The sequence below is a fragment of the Zea mays genome, chromosome 7, assembly GCF_902167145.1.
Source record: "Zea mays cultivar B73 chromosome 7, Zm-B73-REFERENCE-NAM-5.0, whole genome shotgun sequence".
Classification (NCBI taxonomy): Eukaryota; Viridiplantae; Streptophyta; class Magnoliopsida; order Poales; family Poaceae; genus Zea; species Zea mays.
This window is the reverse complement of record NC_050102.1, coordinates 143,091,738-143,106,414: the sequence shown is the minus strand read 5'-3', so window position 1 is coordinate 143,106,414 and position 14,677 is coordinate 143,091,738. Positions and strand designations below refer to the sequence as shown.

Genomic DNA, 14,677 nt, shown 5'->3' with positions numbered 1-14,677 from the left:
GCTTCGGATTAAAGTTAGATGTTCGAAATGTTGTAATCGCAATGCATAAAGACAATTATTGTAGAAACAATTTTGGATTAAAGCCAACGAAAGAGGCTAAAAATGTAAGGGCGTCCAATTGTGGCCACAACATATATCTATTCTGCTTGAAGTTCATGCTGGAGGCGTGTGGCCGTTGGGTGGGGGTATGATTGGTGTGGATTCTGCAATGGAGTTACGGAACTGAAAGAAAGCGTGGTTCGTCTCCGCGCCAAAAGCAGGCGTTACCCGATGCGCGTGTGCCACGGAGTAGGTACATGTGTCCGTTGTAACTGATTCCTGGACTTGAATGGAGTTCATCGGGATTGTTACCTAGCTCGCTCGTCTTTTCTCCGCCCGAATATGGACTATGGTGCCAAGGGTTGCACTCGATTCGAATCGAAAAAAAGATAGTACAAGACAGCCATTATATTCAGGCTAGCTTCAACTCAAGAATCATGGTTGCATTTTGGTTCCATTCCAGTTCCAGGTGTTGAACGCTCACGAAGCCCGGCCCAACGACTGAACCGGTAATTAAAACAAAACGGCCCAAGAAGGAAGCTGACGTTTCGGCTCCTTGTGGTTGGGGAGTCTGACACCTCCAAACTAGTCGCGATCATGAATGAACGAACACAGGCCAACTGCCGCTAAAATCTACTGCATTATTATTGCCATGGACTCGCTGCCCCCTCGAGTCGGCCGTGCTTGATGTCACGACTCCTACCCTTCCGAAACTGCCAAACCGTACTATATGAATGTACGTGCGTGCTACAAGTTGAAGCACCCAATTCTATATATGCAATTATTGTGTAGTATAAAACTATAGATCAGCCTCTCTCTCATGAGCCCGTAGCAGCTAATCTTATATAAAAAAGCTGCCTCTTGATCAAGACCGTTTCTCTAGGTTCACTAAACGTCTTGCCTCTTGTCTCTACGTGTACATATACACACAAATACTATAGTTGATATTTTAACTTTTAACATTTTATTTGACTATTTTTCTTATTCAACTTTCTATATAAATGTTGTTTATTTTGTTATGGGTTATTTTACCATTAAAGATATTTAATAATAACATATCCATTATATTATTCACTTTAAAAAATAATCTATATCCACAAGTCAAAACGCGTCAACCATTTTAGCTACAGAGCGACTATATATTCATCCCACTGCCCCACACCACCTTCTCAAGCTTGATTTCACGCCTCTATAGTCTTGCCAAGCGCCCAAGTCCTGTGTTTGCCGCGTGCCCATGGTGGAGAAGGAGCTCACGGGCACGGCCATGGCGGAGAGAGGGAGGAAGCCGGGGCTCATCACGAAGACGCTGGGCCGGTGCCGCAGCGGCGCGCGGAGGAGCAGGCCGGCGCCGGAGGGGTGCTTCACGGTGTGCGTCGGCGCGGGGCGGCAGCGCTTCGTGGTGCGGACGGAGTGCGTGAACCACCCGCTGTTCCGGGCGCTGCTGGAGGAGGCCGAGGAGGCGTTCGGGTACGCGGCGGCCGGCCCGCTCGCGCTGCCGTGCGACGCCGACGCCTTCGTGCGGGTGCTGGAGCAGATCGAGGACGCTGGCCGGGCCGCGGCCGTGGCGAGGTGCGGCCTTGTCCGGGGCCACTCCGCGTACCGACTGCTCGTCCCCGCACGCCCTCTCCTCGTCGGCCGGTCATAGCCCGGGAGATCAGGTGACGACGGTGCTCTTGATCTCACCCCGATTTGCACCTCCAAGATTAGTCGTGTGTGTCTACTGAATAGTGAATACTCGTGTGTGCAAACCATGTATACACCACCACAGCTGGTTGGTGCACCGTAGTAATGGATGAGTTCTTTTTGTCGAGCACTTGAGCATATATTTTTATTGTCAGACAGACAGAATGTCATTGTGCTTTAGGAGTGTATGTATATTTGCCCTCACAGGTCACCGCTCACATGATGTAATTACAGTTTTCCCTTTTCTAGGATCAAGAATATAGCTCCTATAATCAGTTATTACTGATAATTTCGTTTGGACGAAGGATTTGTTCACCATAAAGAACATACTGAACATTCCAATAGCCTAGAGATTCAGTGGTTCGGCTTTCTAATTTGCTACCAGGTTTTACAAGTAGAAATGCTACGTCCTACAGAGCAAGCCTACAGTGTTGTTACCAATTTATCAAATCAAAGGATTATGCCACATCAGAAGGAGCCAATATTAAACATTGCGTCACTTTGAGTTTATTTTTGAGATATTTAAATAGAGAGAAAATACGTTCTTAGTTTTCCGACAAAGGAAAATTAGAATGGCCGGCAGAAGACCTCCTAGCATTCGGGCATGGGCGCATGGCTGGTTGGGCTTCACGTCCAAAGAGGCAAAGACCACTATCAAAAAAAGAGGCAAAGACCAAGGGCCAAGCTAAGGGCTTTCGAGGTAGGTTTTTCAAACCGTCGAAACACGCCTAGTGACTCAGCAGTTTCATCATCCACAACACGTATTGTTTTATTTATAGAAGAGAGAAAAAAAATACATGGTTAGTCCATTAACCTGTCAGCCTCTGTCGCATTTGGTCTATCAGTTTTGAAATTGCATTTTCTGGGCTTGTTTTCACTTATTTTATGCTACCAACATCCACAGTGAACTCCTTTTGAGTAAAATACCCCCCCCCCCCCCTAAACACTGCACCAAATTCAAAAAAGCATAATTAGCATTCATCAAAAAACAAAAAACCTTATAAAAAACAATGCTCACTGATAATGACGTCTTTCTCAAGCAGGGACAAAGCCAGAATCCGAAGACAGAGGGGGCAGGCTTAGCCTCCAAGCGACCAAACCAGCAAGGACACAATATAGAAATGGCAATGGAACCAACCACAATGCATATATTGATATATAATCTTCATTACAAAACAGTATAATAAAACAACATCTATTTTGTCAAACAAAATAAAATTACATCTCAGTTATTTTGAATTTAGCTCTACGTGTATTAGCTAGAACATAGGCCTTGATAATATCATCAGAACTAATCATTGCCGCTAATTCCCTTTCAATATAAACGACCAGATAATCCCGTAAATAGGCATCTCCCATTTTGCTTCGAAGACGTGTCTTCACAAATTTCATAGCTGCAAAGGCTCTCTCTGTGGTCGCAGTTGACACAGGAAGAGTCAAGAGTAATCTCAATAATTTATCTACCATCTGATAAGAAGAATCTTTATCCAGCTTAACTAACCCACTTGTTAAATCAGCCAAATATGATAAACCCTTTAGTTCTGGATGGTTGCAATCATCAAGTTGAAAACGCGACAATTGGCACTCTAATTGCATTCTTTTTTGATTTGAGAAATCTGCATGATAATATTTTTCCACTAGAGAGCATACCTTTTCTATGTCAAAAGAGCTAAGTATTGGATTCAAGGAAGCACAAAGTGATAAAAGGTCTATTGCTTGGCCACCAAATCGAGCTTCTATCTCATTTAGTTGTTGATCAATTGCAACATTAAACACATCAAATTTATAATGATGAAAAACGGTGGTGTTATCATTCTTATTTCGAGATTTGGTCACATCAACAAACCTACAAATGTGATAAAATACAAATAAGATCAATTCATATGATATGAATAATAATTGTGCAATAATTTAGCCAAAGGAAACATACTTGTGATTCCGCCCAGGTGCGACAGCCAGGTGCCCAGGTGCTCGCTGCCAGAGAATGAGAAGTGGAAGACGATGCGGCATCCGAGCGTCGTGCGTTGATGGAAAAAATTAAGGGTTTCAGACTACAAAATAATAAACTGACGGCAAGATAATGGGCTATGGGATACATTATTGGTCTAACTTGGTTGGGCCGTTGGGGGATACCAGGCCCAACCCGGCCCCCTGGTGTCTTCGCCACTGTACTCAAGGTGTCCAGTCCAGAAATTCGACCACCAGCATTGACATAAATAGTGCTCTCGTCAAAATTGGTAGCCATAAAGATGGTGTCCTTGTGTTTCAACTTTTTCTGAAGAGGTTTTGAGTGTGGTACCTAAATTTTAGACTGTCCATAGCAGACGTGTAAAATAAGAGATTTATAAGTTAGATTTATAATGTTTATATGGTAAAATTTAAAATAAAAAAATAAGATAGAGATATGATTGGATAGCTGCTGGAGAGCCTTAGCAATATGACTGTTGGCATGTTCAACCTCTACACAAACCTTGACAAAATTTATCACTTTCCTGTGAAGCCAAGCCATCGCCCTCTAGCATATGACACCGACATCTAAACGATGGTCATGGAGAAACTATAGGCATTAAAATTGTAGATGTGAAAAAAGCATTATCAACTGCAATTGTAACTCAGGAGACATGTATACCTACACCAAGGCAGGATAATAATATGCAGATATGGACTTTGATACAGCATTGCTTCATTCATTGTCTTTCGAAAAATACATTTCTTTTAAATCATTACCCATCGGCTTTTGGAACACTTGGACCGCCAATAGCGTCAACTTAAAATCAGAGTAGACGCTCCTTGCCTCATTTTTAATATCGAATCCAGGAGTCAAAAAGGTTGGATACTTGGAGACGCATTGTTCTGTTGGCTGTAGCTCCATCCAATAAGGTGAAGGAAGACTATGTAAAAGAGCTTTTCGTAACAACGCAGGGCATAATTCGGCTTGTGATTACCTCAGCAGGCAGATCTTGCAAAACGTTTTCTGAAGAGAAAACATTCAGGGCTCTTTTGTTATGGCTCTTTAGATGGCTCATCGTGGAACACTAACAAACGATAAAAAAACGGCTTCTCGTCGAGAGCCCTCGAGGAACTAGGACCGTTTTTGTGTTGGAAGCCGGAGCATAAAAAATGTGGCTTCTATCGGTTCTTTCTTCATTCCTCTAATACAGGAAATAAATTTAAGAGAAACCGTTTTGCCAAACGAATTATAAAATGCTCCGACTCTTATAGAGAATTCAAAGAACCATAGAAGCTAGAGTTGGAATTGTTTTCTGATGAACCGGAGCCTTGCCAAAGGAGCCTCAGAAACAGGATAATTTGAACGACATAACATGCACAATGAAACAATATTGCTTCTAAGTTACAACTCTAATGGAGTGAAAATACATAACTGTCTATCTGTCTATGGACCTTTTTTTTTCGGCGAACTACCCGTTGATGTAGTAATTGAACCACAAAGTCATAGATAAGCCTGAAGCAGACACGGCTAACTTGAGGCTACAAGTACAGTTTTGCAGACAAGTAGACAACACTCGGTGGATTTTTGACAAACACAAATAGCGGCTCCGTTCAATACATAATTGAATATATTCAACGGTGAAATTTAAGTAAATGAAGTTTTGCGGCTTCAAGCATTGGGCAGGGGTGTTTGCAACTATTCAGAAAGCCAAAAAAGAGAGGGAGTAAAAAAACCTTCAAATGAATGTGGTAGGAAACAGCTCTAGCAACCTGCCAACATTTTGAGGCACAAACTAATAACCGCCTAAGGCTTTGATCGGTTGCGATGGATCAAAGGGGATTAAGAGAATTAAATCCCTTTTTATTCAATTTTGAATAGAATGAGATTTAATTCCTCTCAGGACTTATTCGGTTAGGTGGATTAAAAGAGATTGGACGAGATTTAATCCTCTCAATCTATCTCTAACCGAACGAGTCATCAATGACACAATGAACAAGTCATAAATATCAATCACCTGTACTCGAAAGAACACGTCGATTCTACTCATGAAGTATGAGCTGATCGTGATTTCATTTAGATTTAGGTCTCCGTCTCCAGTTTTCGAACGCTCACTAGAAGAAACAGAGGGTAACCTTCACCCAAACAAATGGGCTCAAACCTGCGAGGGATTCAACTGAGAAGTGCTAAGGAAATGGGTTCAAATAGAAACCATCAATACGACAAACGGCCCAAATACCTTTCTCTCGTGGCGGCCCAAGTGGCATCGCCTAAACCCTAATCCCGGAACCGGACGGCTGAGAACGCTCCGCTTGCTTCTCCACCTTGCATCCGACGGCCAGGGTGCGTCCACCTCGGCGTGAGCCATCCTTTATAGAACCACCTCTCGGCTTCCAAGCGCCACTCGCCGCCTCCTCCCCACTGCCTCGTGTGGCCGTCGTCTCCCGTTCGGAACGCCAAGCCCCCCCTCCGGCGAAATGGTGCGTGCGATCTCGCCGCCGATCTTCCTTTTTTTGCTTTGGATTTCCCGCTATTCCAATCTCTTCTTGGTATTTATTTTCAATATTGTTTCGTGGATCTTGGTTGGCACGTGCTTATGTTCCTCTAGTTTTCAGATGTAAACTTGCTGAAAATCTGTGTATGGTTCATGTAACTTGCTAAGATAAGAGTTCGACTTACAAATCTGCAGGCCCCCAAGCGAGGTGGCAGGGCGCCGGTGCCGGCCAAGAAGAAGACGGTATAAATTGTGCTTTCCCGTGGTCTTCCTCGATATGTGTGCGGCGCTATGGTGGGAATGCGTAGTCTGACTGTTGGGTTTGTCTGGGTGCAGGATAAAGTGACGAACCCTCTATTCGAGAAGAGGCCGAAGCAGTTCGGCATCGGCGGCGCGTTGCCGCCCAAGAAGGACCTGCACCGGTTCGTCAAGTGGCCCAAGGTCGTGCGTATCCAGCGGCAGCGCCGCATCCTCAAGCAGCGCCTCAAGGTACCACCGGCGCTCAACCAGTTCACCCGCACCCTCGACAAGAACCTCGGTATGAACACCACTCACTCGTTTACTTAAGAGTGCTAGGTTGCTAATAAACAGTAAAATCATCACCTTCTTGATTTGATGCGGAAATCTGTGCTATTCTAGTTGCACAGTAGGTTAACAACGAACTGTATTGATGCATACAATTATGCATAAGTTCCAGTTACTATTGTCTTTCATTATTTTGGTCATATCGCATTATGCTTACCATTTAGGCACTTGCATATTTGGGTTACCTTAATTAGGGCAATAGGCTTTTCAAGGGTCCATTAGAGTGGGGCCTTTCATCAGTGTGTGCCTGAACCTTTTCATCTAGTCTTACATTGTGACATAAAAATGGCTAGTAGCATGTCTAATCATGCCTCTGATATTCACTTTTAAACACGATCAAACATCATCCTGCTAAACTTAGTGAACATGCATTTACTGATAGACAATAAGACAAATATGTTACCAATTTACCATGTTATCTGTCAGGGGCTTTGATAGATACTGAATGCACTCATGTGTTCTCGTTTAAGTTAACTGGCTGCTATGCTTGAACTATGCCACTACTGGAATTATGCCTTATTTCTGTTCTTTCGCCTTGTCTCTTTTCTTTCTATAACGTTATAACCTACCTATTCATTTTTCAGAATGTATATTATGGTGTTGCAAATCTCTGACTTGAAATGTTTGCAGCTACGAACCTGTTTAAGATGCTTCTCAAGTACCGGCCTGAAGACAAGGCTGCCAAGAAGGAGAGGCTTCTGAAGAGGGCCCAAGCTGAGAATGAAGGAAAAACTGTTGAGTCGAAGAAACCAATTGTTGTGAAGTATGGCCTTAACCATGTGACTTACCTCATTGAGCAGGTATGATTTCAGCACTTCTCTGTTTCTCTTTTGCTTGGTATAGTCAAGGTGCACAATACTTCTGTTGCAACTAGCAATGATATTGACTGAATGTTTGAATTTGTGCAGAACAAGGCTCAGCTTGTTGTCATCGCTCACGACGTGGATCCGATCGAACTTGTTGTGTGGCTTCCAGCCCTGTGCAGGAAGATGGAGGTCCCTTACTGCATTGTTAAAGGAAAGGCTCGCCTTGGATCGGTATGTTACATCTGTGCTGTTGAGAAAGCTAAATCTATGAGTTATTTGAAATGATAAGGCTCACTCAATGGGTTAATCATATGCAGATTGTTCACAAGAAGAATGCATCAGTCTTGTGTCTTACCACTGTCAAGAACGAGGATAAGCTTGAGTTCAGCAAGATTTTGGAGGCTATTAAGGTGTGAAAATATGACATATATTGCAATATTCTTGATACCCTGTAGTCATGCATTCCCTGACGAGTTTATTCTGAATGCACCCTGCAGGCAAACTTCAACGACAAGTTCGATGAGGTCAGGAAGAAGTGGGGAGGTGGCATCATGGGATCCAAGTCGCAGGCCAAGACCAAGGCCCGGGAAAAGCTGCTCGCCAAGGAGGCTGCGCAGCGGATGACCTAGATTGTCTACTGCTGTGTCTGCCCTGTAGTTTAACGGGGAAGAACTGATGAACTCGTATTGTGGTTTTCCGAATCTAGTTTCATATGTTTCTGTCCACCAGACCATGTTTAGAAGCTTTGCAAGACAGAGTTTACAGTGTTTATGTGATGCCTCAGATCCATGCAGCTTTGCTTCTAATTGCCTAAGAGCAACCTCAAAAGTATTTCATGAAAAAATGCCCTTCTACAGCTTTTTAAATTTAGAATTTTAAATGTTGCCATCTTTTGTGACTGTTTGCGAGCGAATGGTTTTTAAATGAGGATTTAGAAAGTGGGTTTATGCTCTAAGCAGTGGTTGGATGTTTTTCCTTTTCTGAAGATGTGGCATCCCGCAATCGAGCTGTTATGCTGGTGATAGTGTTCCTAATTTCCCACGGAATTGCCACTGCCTCTGTAAAACATTTTGTTTTGTCGATAAACTGGTTCTTTTTTTTTATCGCTGTGTATTATGTTAACACCGGGAACGGACGATGTTGGAGGCTGCTAGAGTCTTTATGTACTACATCAGAATATCAGATATTGTCAGTACTTATCGTAACACGTTCTTTACCGTTAATCTATACCTTTCGCGTAGCTAAACTAAAATTTCTTTTACAGACTTTTAGTTGATATAAAACACAACGTTTTATTGAAATTCAAATACATTTGATTACATAATTAAAGGTAATAAAATTATATAATTGATAACAACAATTAATTTTTTATAACTCAAACTTAATAATAAAATTACGTAATTCATAAATAATTACATAACTTAAACAAAAAACAAAAATGAATACTTCACTAATTTATATAGATTTTTTATTTTTAGACTTCAAATGGTTAAAAACACCGGACTAACGTGACACACGTTGGCCAATTAGAACATCTCACGTCACTAAAGTCGACCATTAACTACTGTTGTCGGTGTCCACCAATTTATCTAGTCTAGTGTAGTGGTCGTTATTGGTAGTGGTCGGTATTGGTCGTACAAACACTCCAACATAGTCGGTAGCCTCACCGACCGATCAACCGATTCCGGTTGAAACTGATGTAGTTGATTGTACACGTACTGCCTGGTTTTCACTAATTTATATAGATTGTTCACAAGAAGAATGCATCACGTCACTAAGATGGTTAGGACGGGCTGTTAATGTGGCATCTCCAAATTGGTTGAAATCATTTTATTTGTCTATATTTTAAAATATAATTTTTTTAAATCCTCCCTAAATTCACCCCATAAATAGAGGAGAGTTCTTTGGTTCATTCACATACCTCACCCAGTGTTTCAAAAGCCATCTCCTCCATTTATAACCTTTCACTCCCTCTTTTGGTGTGGATCCGGGTTGTTCGCTTAGCTGTAATCCAAAACGGCTTATACTGTTTCTACAATGTTTTATCTCTATGAATTGCAAAACAGCAGTCCGAACAATTGTCTTTAATCCGAAATGAACATGCGCTATATGTTCATAGGCTTGCTCAACAAGCAATCTCGCAACGTCCCAGAACCCCCCTGTCAGTGTGGGACATATTTTCTTTGATGGTCATTCCTCTATCCATCGTCGATGAGAAGACGTTCCTGCTTGTTCCCTCACAATGACTCAACGACCATTTCTGTCGACGTTTCGAGACCGGGGGTCCCTCAGGCGACGAGTGAGTGCCGCGTGCCCCAGCCCAGATGAGTCGAGCGCGTGGGCGAGCACAAAGGGGGGAGAGAGCGAGGCGGCCGGAGTCCGGCGTGAGAGAGGTGGGAATCCCGCGGCCTTCGTGTTCGTCCCGCGCCCAGGTCGGGTGTGCTTGCAGTAGGGGGTTACAAGCGTCCACGCGGGAGAGGGAAGCGAGCGGCCCCAAGAGAGCGCTTGTCCCGTCCTCGTCCCCGCGCGGCCAACCCTCTCTAAGAGGGCCCTGGTCCTTCCTTTTATAGGCGTAAGGAGAGGATCCAGGTGTACAACGGGGGTGTAGCAGAGTGCTACGTGTCTAGCGGGGGAGAGCTGACGCCCTAAGTACATGCCAATGTGGCAGCCGGAGAGATCTTGGTACCCTGCTGGTGTGATGTCGTGGCCGTCGGAGGAGCGACGGTGCCTGGCGGAGGGACAACTGTTGGAGCGGTCGAGTCCTTGCTGACGTCCACCTGCTTCCGTAAGAGAGCTAGGAGCCACCGTCGTCACAGAGCGTGCGGGGCGCCATCATTGCCTATCTGGTGGAGCCGGCCAGATAGGACACCAGTCTTGTTCCCTGCGGCCCGAGTCAGCTTGGGGTAGGGTGATGATGGCGCTTCCCGTTGACGTGGCTGGCCTGCGCCCTAGGCTGGGCGATGTGGAGGCTCCTCCGAAGCCGAGGTCGAGTCTGTCTTCCATGGCCGAGGCCGAGTCCGAGCCCCTGGGTCGGGCGAGGCGGAGGTCGTCGGCAGAGGCCAGGGCGGAGTCCGAGCCCTGGGGTCGGGCGGAGCGAAGTTCGTCGTCTTCTGGGGCTGAGCCCGAGTCCGAGCCCTGGGTCGGGCGGAGCAGAGTTCGCCGTCTTCCGGGTCTTAGCCCGAGTCCGAGCCCTGGGTCGGGCGGAGCGGAGTTCGCCGTCTTCCGGGTCTTAGCCCGAGTCCGAGCCCTGGGTCGGGCGGAGCGGAGTTCGCCGTCTTCCGGGTCTTAGCCCGAGTCCGAGCCCTGGGTCGGGCGGAGCGGAGTTCGCCGTCTTCCGGGACTTAGCCCGAGTCCGAGCCCTAGGTCGGGCGGAGCGGAGTTCGCCGTCTTCCGGGACTTAGCCCGAGTCCGAGCCCTGGGTCGGGCGGAGCGGAGCTTCCTATGGTGCCTTTGGCAAGGCCTGACTGCCTGTCAGTCTCACTCTGTCGAGTGGCACTGTGGTCGGAGTGGCGCAGGCGGCGCTGTCCTTCTGTAAGACCGGTCAGTGGAGCGGCGAAGTGACGACGGTCACTTCGGCTCTGCCGGAGGGCGCGCGTCAGGATAAAGATGTCAGGCCACCTTTGCATTAAATGCTCCTGCGATTCGGTCGGTCGGTGCGGCGATTTAGTCAGGGTTGCTTCTTAGCGAAGGCAGGGCCTCGGGCGAGCTGGAGATGTGTCTGCCGTTGGAGGGGGGCCTCGGGCGAGACGGAAACCCTCTGGGGTCGGCTGCCCTTGTCCGAGGCTAGGCTCGGGCGAGGCGTGATCGAGTCGCTCGAATGGACTGATCCCTGACTTAATCGCACCCATCAGGCCTTTGCAGCTTTATGCTGATGGGGGTTACCAGCTGAGAATTAGGAGTCTTGAGGGTACCCCTAATTATGGTCCCCGACAGTAGCCCCCGAGCCTCGAAGGGAGTGTTAACACTCGCTTGGAGGCTTTCGTCGCACTTTTTTGCAAGGGGACCAGCCTTTCTTGGTTGCATTTTGTTCCGGTGGGTGCGCGCGAGCGCACCCGCCGGGTGTAGCCCCCGAGGCCTCGGAGGAGTGGTTTCACTCCTTCGAGGTCTTAATGCCTTGCGTAACGCTTCAGCTGGTCTGGTTGTTCCCTCATGCGAACTGGCCGTAGCCCAGGTGTACGGTCGGGGCCCAAGTTCTCGGGCTGGTATGTTGACGCTGTCAACGGTTTGGCCGGAGCCGGGTTTGCGAGAGCAGCCCCCGAGCCTCTGCACAGGGCGAGAGGGCGATCAGGGACAGACTCGGCTTTTTTACATACGCCCCTACGTCGCCTTTCCGCAAGGAGGAGGGGGGGAAAGCGCCATGTTACCCTCGATGGGCACTGAACATGGTGTCTCCGGTGAGCTGCAAGTGGGTAATCCGAGTGGACGTCCGTGCCCCGTTCGTTAGGGGTCGGCTAGGGGCCCAGAGGCACGCCCAAAAGTACCTGCGGGTGATCTGCCGGACCCGGTCCCCTGGCGACGGGGTCCGAGGGCTCGATGCCTCCCTCCGATGGGATTCCGTTACAAGATCGCTCCCGCTGGTCTCGGAAATGTCCTAGGGTACCTCGGGAGCGCAGCCCGAGCCTCGGTTATGTATGGAACGTACCCCTGGTCATCCCTCGCTCGGTGTCTGAGGCGACTGTGAACCCTTCGGGGGCCAGCCTTCGAACCCCTGATCAGTAATGGGCGCGGAGCCCGGGTAGCCTGAGGCGGCCGTGGAACCCTTCGGGGGGCCGGCCTTCGAACCTCTGACCAGTAGTGGGTGTAGGGCCCACGCGATCTGAGGCGGCTGTTGAACCCTTCGGGGGGCCAGCCTTCGAACCTCTGATCAGTAAGGAGGCTCGGAGCCTGGTTCCTTCACGGGGAAGGATCCTTTTCGGGGTATCCCCCTTTCCCGGTCCCTGTTGCAAGAGATAGAGAAAGAGGAAAAAAACGAAAAGGATACGGAATCGAAACGACGCGGCGTACCTTTTTTGGCGCGGTTATTTCGGCGAAGGCGAAGCGTCGCCCGCTTCTCCTGCCAGAAGCGCCGCCTGTCCTGCCGCGGAGTTAATGCGACGGGGCGAGTGGTTGGCGGGGCGGCCGTTGCGCGTGCGCGAGCCGCTCGAGGAACGGATCACGGGCGCGTCGTCTTCACGCCGTGAGAGGGGGTTCTCTTGCTGCGCCCGGATGGGATGTGAGCCTGGCTGACGACGTGACCGCTGCTCCCGCCCGCCTGCCACCGCCATTACTGCCGGCCCACTTTTGGCCGTGTTTGACCGCCGCGTCAGGCTGGCGCCGCTGGGTCGTGCGCTGGGTTGCCTCGAGTCGCGGTACTGGTTCCGCAATCGAGGAGGCGCGGTGGTGGCGCAAGTGGCGGTGCAGTTGCTTGCATGCAGCATCCGGCGCGCCGGTTGCGTGACGCGTGGGCCTGGGCCTCCACGCTGGCGTGTCGGGGGTCGGAGAAGCGCGTCCACTTGGCGCGGTTGCATGCCGCCTGCATGGCTGCCCGCCTCTTTCGCCCGTTGGTTTGGGCAAAAGTGGAGGGTCACTTGTAACCGCTGGGCAGTTGTGTGCACCACGCGCGGTGGTTTGGCTTCTTCTGCTCTGAGCCGGTTTGCATGACATGTGGGATCCAGCCCCCGCGCCGCAGGGGAGGACCTTGGAGCGTGTTGGAGAAGACTCAGCCCGTGACGGTTGGAGGCACAAGCAGGGAGAGTGGCCTTTAAAAGGAGGGCGATCCCTTTCGGAAGGCGACCATGTCTTCTCCCTTCCTTATGCATCGCGTCTTTCCACCTTCCAAGCCCCCGGATGGGGGATGCCCGCCGTCTTTTCGCCTTATCGTTGGAGGAACGCAACTCCGTGGGAGTTGGTACCTTTCAGCCATCGTTCGGCTTCAAGGATTTTCATCATGTAGCCCGGCTGCACCCCTCCGCCGGCGGTCACCCAAGATGGTGACCTCCAGCTTGATGGTGGGGGAAAGCGAGCCGGGCTGCGGCCTCTGCCCCTCCCTCGGCCTCAAGGATTTTCGTCATCCAGGCCAAGATGGAGGATGAGGCGAGTCGGAGTCGGCCCCTGCGTGGGCGGCGGCCCGCCCCTTCACTCAGTGGTCGGAGGGAAGGGGCGGTTGTCGTCCGTGGCGCTGGCAGCTGCACCGTGCCTGGCTCTCGGAGCGAGTGGCTTCGGAGCCGCTTGCGGCGCCGGCGTCTGCCATGGCAGCTGGAAGAGGTTCTTCCGCCGGCGAGATAGCCAAGGCCGGCCACGGACTGACCTCCAACTCTACGGCCTTCTGCCCGTCCTTGCCTCACAAGTTTTGGCATGGGCGGGGGCCTCCTGGCAGCAGCATCCGCCCTGAGGTCAGTGCTGCCGCTGTTCGGCCCCCCGGGGCAGAAGTCGTCGTCGTCGCCGCTGCTGGAGCAGGTGACGGCGCGCCGTTCGTCGGTCTTCTGTTGCTCCGCAGGCCCACCCCAATCGAGTGGGGTTGTTCGTACCTGCGGAGGGGGAACCGGAGTTCCGTTTGTAATGGCACTTCGAATGCCAGTGTTTTGTTCATTATGGCTTTCGGGGCCTGAACATGTATGTAATTTTGGCACGGAGCCGTGTTTTTTCCTCATTTTCGAGCACTAAGACTCGCCTGTTGATTATCTGAACCGCTTCACCAAGCATGAGTCGCCCCGTGTCAAGGTGACGAGTGAGGTATCCGTATCCCGGAGGCGTAGGAGTCCCTCGGCTCGGTCGGCCTTGTTGTCTGAGGCTCCTCTAGCTTAGTTAAAGGGACCCCTTGGCCGCTCTTCGACGAGCCGAGGCCAGGGGTAGCGGTATCAGCATGAACAGAGGCGGAGTTGGCTCGAAAATGAAACCTGGTTGGCCGGAGCCTAGCTGGGTTGTCCGTCAGCGGGATCGACGCCGGAGTCGATCAGCCGAGGCCTTGGGTCGGGCTGGCGCCCTTGGAAGATGATTGGCCGAGGCCTCAGGGGTAACCGGCCGAGCCGCCTGCTCGGGCCGGATTCCCGGAGAAGTCCCTGGCAGCGATTGCCCGGGCGTGATGATGACGTCGTCCTCCAGAGCGGAGATCCTCAGACCGCGTCGCCGTCCGAGGTTAGGTCG

At 49.6% G+C, this 14,677-nt stretch overlaps 2 protein-coding genes across 2 annotated transcripts; both read left to right on the top strand.

Moving 5' to 3' along the window:
• The first annotated feature begins 1,223 nt into the window (after window positions 1-1,223).
• Window positions 1,224-2,024, top strand: LOC100284388 (calmodulin binding protein). Its single transcript, NM_001157283.1, has one exon. The coding sequence runs from the start codon at window positions 1,274-1,276 to the stop codon at window positions 1,682-1,684; it is 411 nt and encodes a 136-aa protein (NP_001150755.1). The 5' UTR covers window positions 1,224-1,273; the 3' UTR covers window positions 1,685-2,024.
• A 4,048-nt stretch (window positions 2,025-6,072) lies between these two features.
• Window positions 6,073-8,348, top strand: LOC100282418 (60S ribosomal protein L7a-1). The gene is made up of 7 exons (NM_001155329.2): window positions 6,073-6,150; window positions 6,360-6,407; window positions 6,501-6,702; window positions 7,380-7,549; window positions 7,658-7,786; window positions 7,873-7,965; window positions 8,053-8,348. The coding sequence occupies exons 1-7, from the start codon at window positions 6,148-6,150 to the stop codon at window positions 8,182-8,184; spliced, it is 777 nt and encodes a 258-aa protein (NP_001148801.1). The 5' UTR covers window positions 6,073-6,147; the 3' UTR covers window positions 8,185-8,348.
• The last annotated feature ends 6,329 nt before the right edge of the window (window positions 8,349-14,677 follow it).